The 17,340-nt window shown below is 34.6% G+C and overlaps 1 protein-coding gene across 1 annotated transcript; it reads left to right on the top strand.

Annotated features, from left to right (window-relative positions):
* Positions 1-3,963: 3,963 nt before the first annotated feature.
* LOC136818802 (MBT domain-containing protein 1-like) lies at positions 3,964-17,249 on the top strand. The gene is made up of 16 exons (XM_067075039.1): positions 3,964-4,097; positions 10,610-10,643; positions 11,119-11,189; positions 11,508-11,714; positions 12,222-12,288; positions 12,403-12,605; positions 12,722-12,812; positions 13,022-13,155; positions 13,661-13,919; positions 14,200-14,532; positions 14,696-14,784; positions 15,151-15,394; positions 15,602-15,681; positions 15,916-16,142; positions 16,292-16,593; positions 16,723-17,249. The coding sequence occupies exons 1-16, from the start codon at positions 4,065-4,067 to the stop codon at positions 17,232-17,234; spliced, it is 2,886 nt and encodes a 961-aa protein (XP_066931140.1). The 5' UTR covers positions 3,964-4,064; the 3' UTR covers positions 17,235-17,249.
* The last annotated feature ends 91 nt before the right edge of the window (positions 17,250-17,340 follow it).

Genomic DNA, 17,340 nt, shown 5'->3' with positions numbered 1-17,340 from the left:
AAAAGGCTACTTTACAGAACGCTAAATCTACGGAACTCATAATTTGCAGAATGGATAAAATCCCGAACTGATAATTAGCAGAACAGAGAGCGCATGCAAAGATAGTCCAGGAGCTGGAGCTCAACTACTTTTTGCCTTTACTAATTCTGATGGAGGAAAAAGTAGAGAGTCCAGTGGAACCCACAAATTATGTAACTGAAACTATTATTATTAACTGTCACACCAAATTTGAATTCAAAACCAATCAGAATTCCCTCTTTTTTTAATTTATAACTATGGTCTTCGCATAATTAGAGGGGTTGACACCATAATTATTCATTCGCAGAAGAAAAAAAAACATAAAAGTTGAACATGAACTTTAATTTTTTAAAAGAGAAGAAAAATCACTATTTTATAAGTGTTTTTACTTTTTCTGTTGTATATAAAACATAATGAACAAAAATGTCTTCCTCACTTGTGTTTTCAGATGTAAAAGCCAAAAGATTTTGTTCAAAAAGTGTAAAATTAATCACCCAATTTAGAAATAAACAAGCATCTTTTACCACTGATCCTACTGTAGGGACTATAAGATCTTCGTTCATTTCTACCGTATCTTATCTACCATTTTGCCTTCGACTTCTCGAAGATTTATTTACATCCCCTTGGTTGTATCTACTAAAGATCTATATCTCAAACAAAATCAAGATATTGAGAGGATATTTTAAAAAAGACGTGCGACCACGAAACTCTCTCTATTTTGTTTTTAACACAGCGAATCAGAGGGCATTCTATTCAATATACTTTTTGCCGTATTAGCGTAGAAATTGCACTTCCAACGTAGATAAAAGATAAAGTAGAGAATTATAGGAAGCCAGTCGTATGAAAAAGAAAGCGAGTATACATATTAGCAACAGCATCGAATATTACTTTTTCTTAATGGCAAAAGGAAAGACTTCCATTTTTTTCTCAATGTGATTAGATTGATTTTCTTCTTTAATTTGAGATCTTCACTGTAGAATTGCTTCATAAACTTTCTGATTTTCGGAATTAGATTGTGTTTTGAACGGCAGTTAGTCAAAATCAATAATTAAGCCGTGGTTTTCCTCACTAAGATAAAAACATTATTTAAAGACAAACAATACGGCCATTTTATTTTTAATTAAACAACCACGGATATTGCGCAATTTTGAATCATTTTCAAAAATTGACGCATGCGCCGACAGAAAACTGTCAAGGGGTTCCCTCTGACGTCCTATCGCAGCGCCATCATTCAAATCAGAAAGCGAAGATAGTATTAGGCAGATTTTCTGACTAATGCGAAGAGCGCATAAAAAGAGCACATAAAAAGAGCGAATGAAAAGAGCGCAACAAACAAGCGAATAAAAAGGAGCAAACGCAAAGAGCGAATGAGCGAACGAAAAGAGCATATGAGCGGGTTGTGGCTTCTTCATAAAGACGAAAGACAGATCTGGACTTATTTCGTACTTTCCAGTCTCTTGTTCGTAGTTTTTCTGACTTTCTGGTTCTTTGTGAGTTATTTTCTATGTTTTCTAACTTGCTGAATTACTTATCGACAGGTCGCCACTGGTGGGATTCAAACCCACTAAATGCAAAGTTCTGATGTTTAGAGATCCAATGCCTTATCCACTGCTCCACGGATTCATGCCAGGAAAGTGTTTCTGATGGCTATTTATATTGTACAAACTACAGACCAGACTGGTATTAAGAGAAAATCACAAAAGAGTGCTTGTTTCGAGCTCCATCCAACCCCAGACGGTGTCAATCGAACGAATCGAACGCCGAATCAATCGAACACAATTGAACGCAATCGAATAATTGCAATTCGATTGTCGAACGCAATCGAATCGCAATCAAATATTACCCAGGATTTGCTGTTCGATTGCTTCGATTACTTTCGATTGTATTCGATTACGTTCGATTGATTCAATTGTATTAGATTTTATTCGCTTTAGTATGGTACTTAAGCGCTCGGCCGCCCACGCTAAGAAGCTCTAACAGAGTGATCCAATTTAATTTAATCGCAATCAAACTCATCGTACATAATCGTAATCGAACGATATCGAAGATTAATCCAATGTAATTGACAATCAATCGAACCAATCGAACATAGTCAACAATCAATCAAACCAATCTAACCTTACTCGAACGCAATCGAATATTACCCAGGAATCGACAATCGAATCGCAATTATTCGATCACGTTCGATTACGTTCGATTGGTTCCCAGTATGGATTTCGTGTAACTAACGCCGAAGTTCTTCGGCGTACAACTGAAACGTTTTTGCTTTGGCGCATTGGCGTAAGGGTACTTACAAAGATTGTTTGATTTTCAGTTGGCGTATAGTAATAATTCCAGCTCGGCGTGAATGACTCCATAATCCATCGATTTTTAGCTTCCATTTGGCTAAATTTGCTTTTGCTCGCTTGCGCTCGCGTCAATTTATTACTCTTTTCCCATCTTGCACCCTTATTGAAAAATTGAATGTTGGTACAAAAGAAATTTTGCTTGGCGTGAGGCTTGCTGCACGGAAAAATATCTTTGGCGCGAGATTTCGTGGAATCCATACTGGATTGGTTCGATTGCGATTTTTGTTCGAAGTTGTACTGTTCGATTGACACCGTCTGGCCAACCCTAACCCTAACTGATAATAACCCAATTCCTAGCCAATCTGATACGTAACCACACCCAAACCACACCCATACCCAACCCTACTAGGTCGCCTGCAGGTCCTGACACTATTCCCGCATGCCGGATCCGAAAAATAGATACATGTACATGTCACTTTCGTCTTTATGAAGAAGCCTTCACACTGTATCAGCGAACAACCGAAAGAGCGAATAAAAGAGCGAACCGAAAAAAAAAGAGCGAATGAAAAGAGCGCATCATAATGAAAAAAGAGTGCATAAAAAGAGCACTTATGGCAGCTATGGCGTTCCATACATCCAACAGCAACAGACAGACAGATCAAATTTTCCAGGAAGGCTATATGCTATGCCTGAGAAACAGATGTTTAAAAAAAGGTCCTCGCTGGATGCTAATATAGTTTTCATCAACGATTCCGTCTTTCCTGTTTCTAGCTTTAAAGAAGGCAAATAAACATTCAAATTCAATGAAAAATACCAAAAAAGAAAGAAACTTTTCCAGTTTTTTCTTGGTTTGTTTTGATTGTTTTCAATCCGCTTCTGCTCGGAAATCACTTTCGATTTCAAATTTATGTACCGCCCGCTTTTAAAGACCCAGCTACATTACAAGGTAAATATTTTCGATTTTTTTGCAGAGATTCAACGAATTTCTGGATAATTTAGAGAAATACCTCATTTATAAGAAAAAAAAGGTAATATTAAAAGTTTCACAGCTAAACTTTCTGAGAAAAATCTTCCGAAAAGTCAAAATTTTAGAATTGATGAAAAACTAGAAAATATATCTTTATTATCTAGACAGAGCCTTATTTTAAGATTTCGTCATTTTTGAAAAAAATATAAAACCCAGACCGAGTAATGATTTTATATTTTTAACAATAAACTTCAAAATTTTGATATATATTAAATTCAAGTAAATATTATTGTAAATTTGATGTAAAAAAAGGAAAAGTTTGGGCTTTTTCTTAAAAGTATCTATTTTAGATTTGTAATCAATATCACTGGTCTGGGCGACTGTACTCCGGGAAAATTAAATTTCATTGAGAGAAGTGTCACCCGCTCTGTTATGGCTCGGCAGCTATACTAAAATTTTAAGGATTTTATTTTGCAAAAAAAGCAACAATTCTACTGTAAAATTACTGCTTTATTTTGACCAAGAAAGCTCACATTTACGGAGGTATGGACTAATACTTGATATTATATCAATGCAGAAATTCACAAACAAAAATTTTTTTCGACAAAGATTCATGTAAGATATTCACGGTATCCGTTGCGCTTCCGTGGTATAGACGGCCAGCCCGGTTCGACTAATTATTGACCTGTTTTGGAACATTTACGGTATGAACAACAACGCTTGCATGTGTCTGATGAGAAATCTTTGCTTTTATCTTGATTTTTAACTATGTTTTCCATGCGTTTTGATATATGGATCCATTGCAAGTACCAGAGACATTAGTGGTAAGATGATTGTCTTAATTTATCGTTTTTTTCGGCTTCTTTCAACCCCAAAATCCTTGTCTGATTGGGTCCTGCTGGCACATCTCATTCTGTATGTTTTGAGAAATTATGTTTTCTGCCCTGTAAAATAACCAGACGATCTCAATCGACGATCGAACCAATCGAACCAAATCGAACGCAATCGACCGATTGAAATTCGATTGTCGAACGCAATCGAATCTCAATTGAACGTCAAAATTCTGGGTAATATTCGATTGGTTCCATTGTTGTTCGACTGGTTCGATTGAGATCGTCTGGCTTTATTCTTGCAGCTTCCCAACATCCAAGCTCTCAAACATCACAAGCTGAATGAAATTACTTTCGATTTCCCGTAGAAATTATGCAATGAACAATCCGGGGGTCAATGAATCGAACACAATCGAATATCAATCGAATCTGAAAATTGCGGTAATATTCGATTGAGATTCGATTGCGAACGCGGCCGCAATCAAAAAAATCATAACGTCACTCAATAAAAAATGGCGTTCGTGTCTTTTCGCACTTTTTTTAGCCTAGACGATGTAGCAAACATAGTAAGTATAAGCACACTGTGCTTTTAATTGGCTGACAATTTCTTTTGCGTCGGAAAAACTTTTTCAAACTTTCAGCGATGATTGATCAAACTGTTACAATGAAAATTATCCAGCGCATTTTTTATCTTCTTACCTTCTTCATCTTTAATGAAGCACTCGAAGTTTACTGAAAGTAAGCACATAAGATATTCTTATAATTAATGATATTCATTTAAACACGCTTTGTTATGCGCTGCGGTGGAGTGCATGACGTAACTCGCGCGGCAACTAACTCGCCTTCTGTTGGAAGATCATATTGGGCGTTTTGGCATTACCACCCTCGAAGCAACGGGCGCCTTTGTCTTTCCGCAACTCTTTCCACCATTTTAGATGGCCTTAACAATAGATCCAAAAGGGCGCCATAATCTTGGAAGATAATTTGTTTTGGTCTCCGGCTTTGGGAAGTAGCATTGTTTTTGGTTGTTTTCGATGGAAAATGGTAAGAAACTTAAGTTTACAAGTGTCATTTAGATTTTACTGGCTTATAGAATGGCAGGATCCTGGATGGTTTCCCTAACTGTAATAGGGAGGGTAAAAACTGGAAAATATGAAATTGATTTTGGTAGGATATTTTTGAATAATGCCTGAGGAAAGATTTGACTGTATTCCACACAGCTAAATATGCCTTATCGGAATCTCCTCCAATACAACCACTCTAAAATATCTATCAATCAGTCTAAACTTAAACTCCTATATCAGGATTAGAAACTAGGCTAGTCTTACCTCTTTTATCTTTTCCTTTTATACAACAATACAATTCTGACAAGTAGACACAACACATGTGTACATGTACATTACATTGACAAGTAATCCCTGAGAGAAGTTTTTATAGAAATCTGCAACAAAAACGAAAGTGGTCTCTTCTACTGATTGCTTCCCAGCAATCATTGAATAAAAGAAGAACTTTAAAAATCTTAAATATTTTCATTTTGAAGAATAGGTGCAAAAAAGTGAAACATAGAAAAGTTTCATTTTTCATTGCATTAATCGAAATGGGGGATTTGGAAAATTTTCAATGTTTAAATTTTTGCACAAACCCCTGAAACTATGGGCGAGCACTCCGTTGCTAAGATGTTGGTTTGAAATCGAAAATGAAACCGCTCAAAGCGAAAGTAAAATTAGCCCGTACTCGAAATCCCGTAATCTTGGTATACAAGTTTAAGTCTATACTGTCAATCTATCTATCCTATCTATATATATATATTTATTAAACATGAATGTTCATTTTTACTGCATATAAAAACATTTAAAAATAAAAATAAAGGCTAAAAAGTACCGTGAAGTTGGGTAACTTGCATCAGTGGAAGGAAACTTGCATAGCCCTCAAATGAATGACCTGGCTGATCACTGAAATACAAAGTTAAATCAAAACAAAATGGTAGAGTAGAGCCTGCAAGCGGAGCTCTTGCGAGCGGAAGCAGCTGCGTAGTTCATTTGTTTTGAAATTTTGCTGCTTTGGTTGGTCAGTCATTTGATGGCTATGCAAGTTTCCCTCCACTGATGCAAGATACCCGACTTCATGGTAGTACAAATTTTTATGTTTATTCAAATTATATCATACCGTCAACAGCTCTGACTTGGGACGATTGGTCAAAACATGGGATTGTTGATATCTGGCCTGTATTTAATTTCACTTACTGTTAAATCACTTTTGACAGCAAATTTGTTTTGATACTTTAAGGGGATTAAGTCAGAAACTTCAGTACTTCAATTTTTTACATTGGAAAGCTCTGATAGAAAAAAATTTGGAAAAAAGGCGAACTTAAAATCTTTTAATTGATTAAAGTATTGATACTTGAATTTTCCATTTTTGAAAAAGTATTTTTGGCACGTCATGGTTGCACTTTAGGCCATAAATCAGCTTGCAAAAGGCACATTTTTAGAAACACGTCTTGTAATGGCTCAAAAAGCTTTTTTGGATAAAAAAAATATCTTTGTAATCGCACTTAGAACAAGCATTTTGATAGGTATTCCAATTCCATCTATCATGGAATTTTAGATGCAATGAATTAAATCATAATAAATTTATAGACATTCTACGATCAAGCCGTTAAAATAGAGGATAATCATTTAATCAACACAGATGTGTGCTGCTTCTAAAACAAACGCCAACTATGACGTCACACGTAAAAGCTTGTTAAAGGGATATTATAAACTTGACTGAAGATCTGTTTGATGTAACATAGCTCTTTCGAAAGCTTTTATAAATTTTTTAAAAAACTTTCCAAAAAAGTGTAATGAGGATGACTTAGACCCCTTTTACCAGTTTAAATCAAATTTTACCGAACTGCTCTAAGGATCATTGGCGAAGCATGATTTGAATCTGGCCATTTTCTTACTATTTTCTGCTAACAGATCAATTATTGATAACTCCACCAAGTTTATCAATCATACTTTCTATCATAACATGTCACAATAACTTTCACTGATAGTGCGCCCTTTTTAATTTTTTTGTTTTAATTCAAAATGACCAGACGCCGATTAGAGAATTACCGTCAACTGCTCTAACTTGGGACGATTGGTCAAAACATGGGACTGGTTGATATCTTGTCTGTATTTTCACTTACTGTTAAATCTCTTTGACAACAAATTTGTTTTGATAACTCCACCAAGTTTATCAATCATACTTCTTCATTCCTCTGAGAGTGCACAGACACTTGCGTGTGTTCCACTACAGATTTTTTTCATATTTCGATTTAAAAGCCTACTGGGTGCGAAAGAGAAATTGTGTATTTTTTAATACGCCGCTCATTAACTCAAATCAAATGACTTTGGAGGTTCGGTGAAATGGTGGCCGAATTGCCGTCCCATGTTTTGTCAGATAGTCCCAAGTTAGAGCAGTTGACGGTAGAGAACGCCTGCTGCCTAACCGCCTATCCCCCAATGGGCTTAACAAATAATGAGTGTGTAACTTGTTTTGCCACTAATTTGTTCTTCTTCGTGTGTGTTCCACTACAGATTTTTTTCATATTTCGATTTGGAAAGCCTACTCGGTGCAAAATTGAATTTGTGTATTTTATAATTTGCCGTTCATATTGACTCAAATTAATGACTTTTCTATTTCTATTCGATAATTTACAGGAGGTTTTACAAAACCTATTCTCACAAATATTATCTTGCAAAAAAGAATATAAATAAAGGTAAATAAATACAGGGTTCGAATTATAAATTTAAGGAGCTTTGCTATTTTTTCGAGCAAAGCAAGGTAAAAAAGGAGCGCCGCAGGTAAAAAATTTTCATTGTTTGCAAAGCATTTTTAGTATTTTGCGATGTTGTTTGGAAGAAAATGCGAAAATATCTTCAATACATTTCTTGAGAAAAGCAAAGTAAGACTAAGTGATTATAGACAAAGCAAAGTATAGTGAAGTTTTAAAGTAGCGGGTAGATAAAGCAATAGATAAACGAGTGAATAAAGTAGCGAAGTAGCAATAGATAAAGCAATAGATAAACGAGTGAATAAAGTAGCAAAGTAGCAATAGATAAAGCAATAGATTAACGAATGAAGAAAATAGGGAAGTAGCGAGTAGATAAAGCAATAGATAAACAAATGAAGAAAGTAGCAAAGTAGCAAGTTGATAAAGCAATAGATAAACGAGTGAATAAAGTAGCAAAGTAGCGAGTAGATAAAGCAATAGATTAACGAATGAAGAAAATAGGGAAGTAACGAGTAGATAAAGCAATAGATAAACGAATGAAGAAAGTAGCGAAGTAGCAAGTAGATAAAGCAATAGATAAACGAATGAAGAAAGTTACGAGGCATCAATTTGGTAGAGCAATAGATAAACAAAATGTGTAGGTAGCAAAATAGGTGTTGTCTTATAATCATTTAACTTCCCATTTTTGAGTTGGGAAATCGTTTTTGGTCGCTAAATCTAAAAGCTGTAATTCGAACCCTGAAATAGTGATAAAAATATATGTATTTGTCTTGAAAATAAACTTAAAATTAAAAATTGCATATAAAAATAACCTTGGAGGTTCGGTGAAATGGTGGCCGAATTGCCAACCCATGATTTTTCAGATAGTCCCAAGTTAGAGCAATTGACGGTAGTCATCCCACAATCACAACCAAATGTATTTTTAAAGCATTTTAAAAGTACATAATTTGAAGTTAAGTAATTAACAATTTAATTACACACACGCTGCTCACATCTTGACGCCATTTTTTGTGTTGTTTTTCTCTAGAGACTATATTCAAGCGTGCGCGATTGATTGACATGTCAAAGTTACCAAGTGTTGATAACAGATCTCACTCACAATTTTCCACGGCAGAACAGACTTTTTTATATCTTTGTTCGGACGCTTACGCAAATGCACGCGATCACATTTACGCGTATCTCGTTGCAAGATTTGTTCCTTTTGCGGTGTGAAAGCCTACCTGCTGAGCAGCTGGTGAGAGTTGCGTATTCACATCATTTGCTATCTATGATTTGTGGTTATGTGATTAAATGACTTTTGAGGTTCGGTGAATGGTGGCCGAATTGCCATCCCATGTTGTCAATCGTCCCAGTTAGAGCCGTGACGGTAGAATCTTTGGTGGCAAGAAATATCTTTGTCAACAGAGAAATCTTTAAGGTAATAAGTCACTTGAAGTATAGTCAGGAATTGCAAAGAATACCGTAAGTTGGTCTCATATTGACATCCCTTGTCTAATTCCAACACCCTTCTTTACTTTAGAGACAGGAATAAAAGAAAAATTTGAATCATTGATTGAAAAAGTATTATTCCTCCCTGACCACTAAGCAAAGAAAAATAGTTTTGACCTTTCTATCCGGTTCAGTTGATAAAAAGGGTGTCGGAATTAGAACCAAGTTACGGTATTGATTCCAAAAAGAGCAGCCAGAAAATTCTACCTAGATACAAGATAATTTATTCTGTTTTACTGGCTGGACCTGGATTAATTTGCTATTTATTAGACCCCGTCGTGTTCTCCCAAACGACTACAGATCCATCAAAATGTGGAGGTAAACAACACAGAACCTTAAAAAAAGGTAGCTGGATTTACCCTAACATCCAGTAAATTTTAGAGTTCAGTGCCGGGCTTATTTGCCCTTATCTATCGTAACTTTGTGTAATGCTGACAGATGCTGACATACTTTGTCTACTTCTGCCATAGCAACTATCTGGTGTGCAAAGTACAATCAAAGTCATAATATTTGAGAAAAAAGGGAAATTCCCACAAAATCTTACAACCACAAACGATTTGGAAGCGCTCTAAATAAGGTTGGACGGGTAGAGTTTTAGCTCTGAGTTTTAATGCTAGACTTCGGACCTTAGGATCTGAAGTTTTCAAATGACGAAGTCTGGTTTTGGTGTGGTTAGGATTTGGTTGTTTATTAGATATAGTCTAGGAATACTTTAATGGGATAAATTATCGCAAAGATTAAGTTTCACGGATCTTACAATTTGGGTGTCTTCCACAAAATTAAGTCTTAATAGAAGTTTCAAAAGGTCTTATCCTCAAAAAATGTCAAATCACTATCGTTAGTTGGCCCAATATCGACATCCCTTTTCTATTTCCCACACCCTTCTTTAGAATTAGGAATAATATGAAGGTCGGAATTGCTGATGGAAACCCTTTTTTTTTGCTTAGCGATTAGAGAGGAAAAAATATTTTGTCTATCAGTGATTCAGACCTTCCTTTTATTCCCATCTTTAATAAGGAGGGTGTTGACATTAGACCAACTTACGTACTTTTAAAATGTTAATTGGTATTATTTCAGCAGCCAACATTCATGATTTGGTAGTAAAAAGCCATTAATTTCATTCGCAAAGTTAAGTCAGCTAATTTTTTGGAGTAATTATGTTTGGTCTCTTTATGGTCATTGGTGCTAAAATGGTGTTGTCTCAAAAAAAATTTTTTATCAAAGTTTCATTAAAGGTATGAATTATATTTCATTTTAGCTCTCACAATCTGGTGGAGATGCCAGTGCAATGGGTAAGCTCTTTTTCTGAACCAAGCCAGTTTTTGTATTCAGCTGTTCTTTGGATGTGCAGTTCTTTTAATGTACCTTATTATTACACAAATATTACTAGTCATTTTATTAACACAAATTAAAAAAATTTGTGTTAATAAAATAGTAGAGGGCATTTTGTAAAACCGTTCGATTGTTTTGGTCATGGCACTTGTTATACATTTTTGGAAAGCTAAGGGGTAGGGGAATATGACGGTCTCAGGCAAAAATCAAAGGGTCAAAAATTAATGAAAATTTTAGCTTGAGAAAACGGAGACCTCTTGTATATTTTTGGAAAGCTCTCAAAAAATTAAGATTAGAGATATATTGTAAGTATAGGTGTTTTCCAGCCAGAAACAGCTGTTTTGTCCAGTTTTTGCGCTTTTTGAAGCTCAATATCTCGATATCTCAGTTTTTTTCACTTCATGACATTAATTCACATTGCTTTTAATCCTTTAGATGATACACATGGAGCCTTACAGGGTTCATTAAATTCCAATGATCATAACTTAGCAGATAACAATATAATGGTAAGTATATATTTGGTTATGCTTTCTTCATTTAATATGAAAATGGATGCAATCTGAGAATTGATGTCGAGGATGAGATTATTCTAAATTCCTTCAGTCACTTTGAAAACTTTCATTTAGATTTAATGGCCTTTGGAGCTCTCAACCCTTATTAGTAAACTATAATTATAGTACCTTTTGACAGATTCTTTTGTTGCCTTATAATCTTATAAACCCCTGCCCTAGGTGTGGGGTGGGAAAATAGACCACACCCTGAGGCGGATTTTTTTTTATCCACAATGACTAGCTTGTGAACCTTTTCTTTCAATTTTATTTTAGCTTCATGTTCCTCCCTCTTCTGACCTTGATCATGAAACATTGGATTTGTTTGACTCTCACAACGAAATTCATAATGAAATCTTACTTCCAAATGGCCCAATATCAGCAACTGATGACCAAAATTTTGATATGATCAATAATGCTAATGAACTGACCCTGGAAGAGCATGAAACCTCTCAAACTACAGAAAACAGCTTCCATGAAAATGTATGCTTATATATTCTTAAATTTTTTCAAACAATATTTGAGAGTTGAGATAAAGACAAGTTAAAGTCAATGTAAACAATGGGTGACTTTAACTTCTTTGAAATAGGTGGTAATGTTAAAATTCTTAAGATTTTAATTATATCCTTCTCAGCTTTTAAAATTCAACTTAAATTATTACCATTATTTTAGAAAATATTACTGGCTCTCAGAAAATATATACTTTTGAAGTATATATAAAAATTTATTGTTTTTAAGATATGACCAGTTAAAGAGAATGTGTGAAGAAAGGTGTACACATTCCTTAATTGAAGAACAGTTATTTTTTATTAGTGCTGTGAATTCTGGTTAACATTAGGCCTATCAAACTTTAAATTGGCGTATTGGACTAAACAAACCTACATTCTTTATTTTTGCTGATATAACTGGATGGATTTAAAGTAAAGTTTTGAAATGATTGTTGAATTTCAATCACTGTTATATATAAATTGGTTTTCTTCTTTACTTCAGAATCAATTCTTATTTGATGGTACCCCAAGAAATGAAGATGAGATAAAAAAAGAGCCTGGAGGTGAAAGTAAGATATTTTAATCATATTCTGTTTTTTTGCCATCAAAAGAAAATTTCCTTAAATTGCATCTCATTTTAATAATCTATGCACATCTGACTTTTTCTTGAATTTTTTCTTTAGTTACATGTGAATTTTGTGGAGCCCTTGGGCATGAAGATGAATTTTACCAAAAGAGTAAGAAATTCTGTACCCTGGAATGTTCCAAACGTTTTGCAGCCCTCCATCCACAAAAGAAACATCCACCGAAACCAGTACAATTAAATAGTACAAATAATAGATCAAACAAAAGAAAAATTCACAGACCCGGCGTTAAACTAAAAAAGGTAAAATTACATAAAATCAATTTTTTCTGGGACCTGCTAACACTATTGTTAAATGTTTTTACTGGTTTTGCTACTGAGCATACCATATTATAAATTGACGATTTTATATTTTCCAGCTTAAGATTGATACAAATGAAGCAACTCCAAGTATTGAATCAGGATTACAGCAAGTCTCACTAGATGATATAAATGCTGAAAATAAATATGGTAAGAAGCAACAGACAGAACTTGTATTGTGATATTAAAAAGGTCTTGTCATTTTTGTGGAGCAGTTTCAAGCAAAATAAACTTGATACAATACAATAAGTGATGAGCTTCATTTGTTTTTACTAATATTAAGATCCCTTTTCCTTTCCTCAACTTCAACTTTTTTTCTCCGGGTTTGAAATTGACTTGATACTGTTTTTGTCTTTTAGATGAAATCTCACTGATAGACAATCACTACAATGAAGATAGTTATACAGGAAGTTGGAGTGATAAAGATTTCGATTGGAATAATTATCTAGCTCAATATCAAGAAAAACCAGCCTCTGAGCGTTTATTTAAACATGTAAGTTTTTAATTCTTTACTATATAACACTTCTCTCTAAAAAGTGATAATGCTGTTAGAAATTGGGTTTTATGAACTGGGAAACAACCATTTCGTCTTTACAAGTTATTTCTCAGCATATTAGGAAAATCAAATTAATTTTGACTAAGCCTTGGGAAAATTTGGTGAAGTTCTTTGTTTTTATCAATGTATACTACCTTTTTATTGATTTAAACTAAATAGAATAAAAGATGGAGATAAGCAAACGCATACTCCAATAAAAGCTCGAAAATTGTTAGTAAAATAATAATTTGAGTAAAAACCTTTTTATCTTTTTAAATTTTTCAACCAATCAAGATCCATGTTGATGCCAGAGTACATATTTTACAATATACCATAAAAGTGCTACCATTGAGATCTTCTGTACTTCCTATTAATAAAGTTTCCCTTTAAATGATCTGGTTTCTCTAAATAGGATCCTTTCTCGATTAAGAGTTTTAACAATTACATTCTGTTTCTTTTACAGACATTTAAAGCTCCAAGTTTAAACGAGGCTCACAAAGGCATGAAAATCGAAGTTAATAATGACCGTTCTGACTTGAATAAAGAAACAGATGTTTATTATTGGCTATCAACTGTCATCGATGTAGATAATAATATGATGTTACTGAGATACTCAGCATTTGATGATGATAGTAATGATTTTTGGATTGATATAAGGTCCAAACATATTCATCCTGTTGGATGGTGTTACAAGAATAGAAAGCCGCTGGTCCCTCCTACTGGTAAGTCAAATTTTCTTTCAGTTTAGAATCCTTACTTTACTATTGAGCAATCACTTTTTTATAGGGTCAGCCTAGGTCTAGGTCTAGGTCTCAGGCAAATCCTTTGAGCACTTTGAGCACTTACCCTTTGAGCACTTTGTACAACTCTTCCTAAACATAAACTAGTAAACAATTATTCAAACAAAATTGGGCTACTTTAATGAGCTCTTTGTTGAACTGAAACCTGGAACAGTGCATCTAGAAAATTTATACTTTTAATTGTTCTATTTTTAATTTTTAGAAATCAAAAGCAAAGATGTCAAAGACTGGCAGCAAACTATATTTACAGAGTTATCTGGTAGTAGAACATTGTCTGCCGATTTTCTGGACAGAGTACAAAAAGGACATTATAATAAATTTGAATGTGGTAGTAAAGTAGAAGTATGTGATAAACGACAGAACTTTTCAATGTGTGTAGCCACTATTGTTAAAATAGTTGGAGATAGACTTTGTTTACGCTACGATGGTCTTGAACAAGGTGTTGATGTTGATCACTGGTCGCACTTTTTATCAAGTGATATTCATCCAGTTGGCTGGTCACAACTTGTTGGACTCGCATTGTCTCCACCTTTTGGTATGGAAGAATTTTATTGCTTCTTAGAAGTAACAAAATTTAGCCCTAGCCTATACCTTATTATTTGAAGGAGTAAATTTTTTTGTAAGGCATACATTAATTATGAAGTATTTAGTTGTTTTTATTTATTGAATACCTTATTTCCTAAATTGATTTTGCTCAGGCTGGGAAAAATCAGAGACGGATTGGAACGAATTCATAGCAGAAAATCTTCATGAATCAAATGATGCTCCACAAGAGTGCTTTGTACCGGTTAGTTTGCTTTCATAATATTTCTATAAAAAATTAATCTGAGCTTTGCTGGCCACCTATACAACCTATCATCAGCTAATCTCATAACAGATCATCCATTCTGCGCATACCACGCTCTGCTCTAAAAAGGTAAGGTGGATGGGACGATCTGAGGTCATCCAAATCTGGATGAAAGATCAAAAGTGGTGCGCCAACCTGGGCAGATTTTCTTCCAGAGCCATGACCTGTAGTGTGAATGCGTGTCATGTGCAGAGTACCAGAATCTGCTTGGAGATTAACTATCAGCGTGAATTTCAAACTTTTGCTTTATTTGTAATTTATCTTACATCTTGTATAATTATTTGAATTTATCTTCTGCCATTGTAGGAATCAATGGGCAGTGCACCTTCAGACGCTGGAACGTTTGAAGTTGGAATGAAATTAGAAGCATTAAACCCATTGAATCCATTATCACTCACTGTAGCCTCCGTCGTACGAACATTGGAATACAATAACATAGTTGTCAACATTGACATGACGGAAACGTTTTTCATTTGTCACGCCAGCAGTGGAAATATTTTTCCTGTTGGTTATGCCAAGCAACATAAATGTTTTTTAACACCACCTAGAGGTATAGATCAATTTCTCTAGTCATATTTATTTTCTTAGTTTCTTTGTGTTATACAAATTTGACCTATTAGCTTGAAAGGTTTTCAGCGATAATGAAAAAAATGTGCAAATATCGATATCTTTGTATCAGTTTCTGTTAGATAGATGTCTCTATTCAATGTGTTCATGACCAACCGTTCTAAATAATAACAACTTCTTGTCCACTCAGAACAAAAACAATTTGACTGGAATAAATATTTGACACAGACTGAATCCATAGCAGCACCATCATCACTATTTTTACATTTAGTAAGTACCCCATAAACATTTTCCTCGCACCTTTCCATTTTTTTTCAAATTGTTTTGGGTCCAATCAACAATTCTGCCCTTGGGATGGGCCTAATTTTTAATAAATTACATGATAAAGAAATAAAGTGAGTGAATTTGTATAGTATGAGTTGAAACTGTCAACAATAGAAGGAATCAGACTAGGGGATTCTTCTATGACCTATGATTCTAATCTCACTCTCTATTTTCTTTTAGAAAAAGAGAGTGACTCCTTTTGAAGTGGGCACCAAGGTAGAGGCAGTTGATCTGAGGGAACCTTCACTGATATGCCCAGCAACTGTTGTGTCTATCCATGGAAGTCTGCTGAGGATACACTTTGACGGTTGGGACTCGACTTATGATCAGTTTGTTAGTCACGACACTCTTGATATATTTCCTGTCCATTGGTGTGAAAAAAATAGTCATCCATTTCAACCACCAGGGTATATATTTCTTTGTATTCCCTAGTAACTTTTTGTATCATCCTTTTATGTTTAGCATTATAATTATTATAATTAAGTATTAAAATCAAAAGTACAAGCAAAAACAAGTAAAAACTTGTATAAATGTATTATTTGATTTAATCTTTCAGCTCATTGAATCCTGACACAGTACTTGATACATTACGGTTGAAAAAACTTGGTTACGCTATTCCAAGAAACAGAAATACAACCACTCATGGTCGTCCAGGAAGACCACCTGGCTCCCTCAACAAAACAACACCACGGCCTGCTGCTGGTAGGGGATCTGCTAGTGGGAAAGGAGCTAAAGGTGGTAAGGCTGGTGGAAAAGCAGGTGGAAAAGCAGGAGGGAAAGCTGGAAAACTAAAAAAGCAGCAATCCTCACTCATATCCAATGTTCCTTTTGAAAGACAAAGGTTTGGAAATCTGAGAGGTAACTTTATATTGTACTTATTTGTCAATTCCCTATCATTATTGAAAGTGTTCTAATATGCTAGTTTTTCAGTATTTTCAATAGATCATTTTTTTAATCTCTATGTATTCCCTGTTCTTTTCTTTCCAGAAATGAGGAAAGGTGGCGAAGTTCAGTTTTCATTTAATCAAAAATGTGCATGTGGACCTTTTCTTAACCCGGATGACATTCGAAAATTCCCGAACTCTATAAGTGGTTATTTGAATGGACCGCCACATCAGAATTGTATTCGTAAAAGTTTACACGAGATCGTTAATGCAGCGAACGATCCAAACGAATTACTAGAACTATTTAGTAGAGAATTCTACCAATCTAAAAAACACAAAGACTTGAAATTAGACAATACGATATGCCTTGAAATCACCGGCAAAAATGGTAAACGTTTTCTACGGCGTGTTAAAGGGCCGAGTAGGTCTGGTATTTTATCGAAATATTTGAGTCGTATTTGTGAGATGTTACAGTGTTGTCCGCAGTTGATTGTCGACGAACGAAACTTGTCTGGGCATTGTGGGAAAAGTTGTCACCAACAATGTAAGTTTAAATGCTCGATTGCAACGATACGAATAAGCGTTTTAAAGTGGTCTAAATCAAGGGATGAGTAGTTACTGCATATGCAACACTACTGGTTATGTCTCAAATTCAAGTTTGAATTGAAATTTTAAATCTGAAATTTTCAGAGTTGTAACGGAGAAAGGCTAGCTTAGATTG

This window comes from Clytia hemisphaerica, unplaced genomic scaffold (assembly GCF_902728285.1).
Source record: "Clytia hemisphaerica strain Z4C2 unplaced genomic scaffold, Clytia hemisphaerica genome assembly, whole genome shotgun sequence".
NCBI classification, from domain to species: domain Eukaryota; kingdom Metazoa; phylum Cnidaria; class Hydrozoa; order Leptothecata; family Clytiidae; genus Clytia; species Clytia hemisphaerica.
Note: the sequence above shows the minus strand (reverse complement) of the source record. Positions and strands in the feature narration are given on the sequence as shown.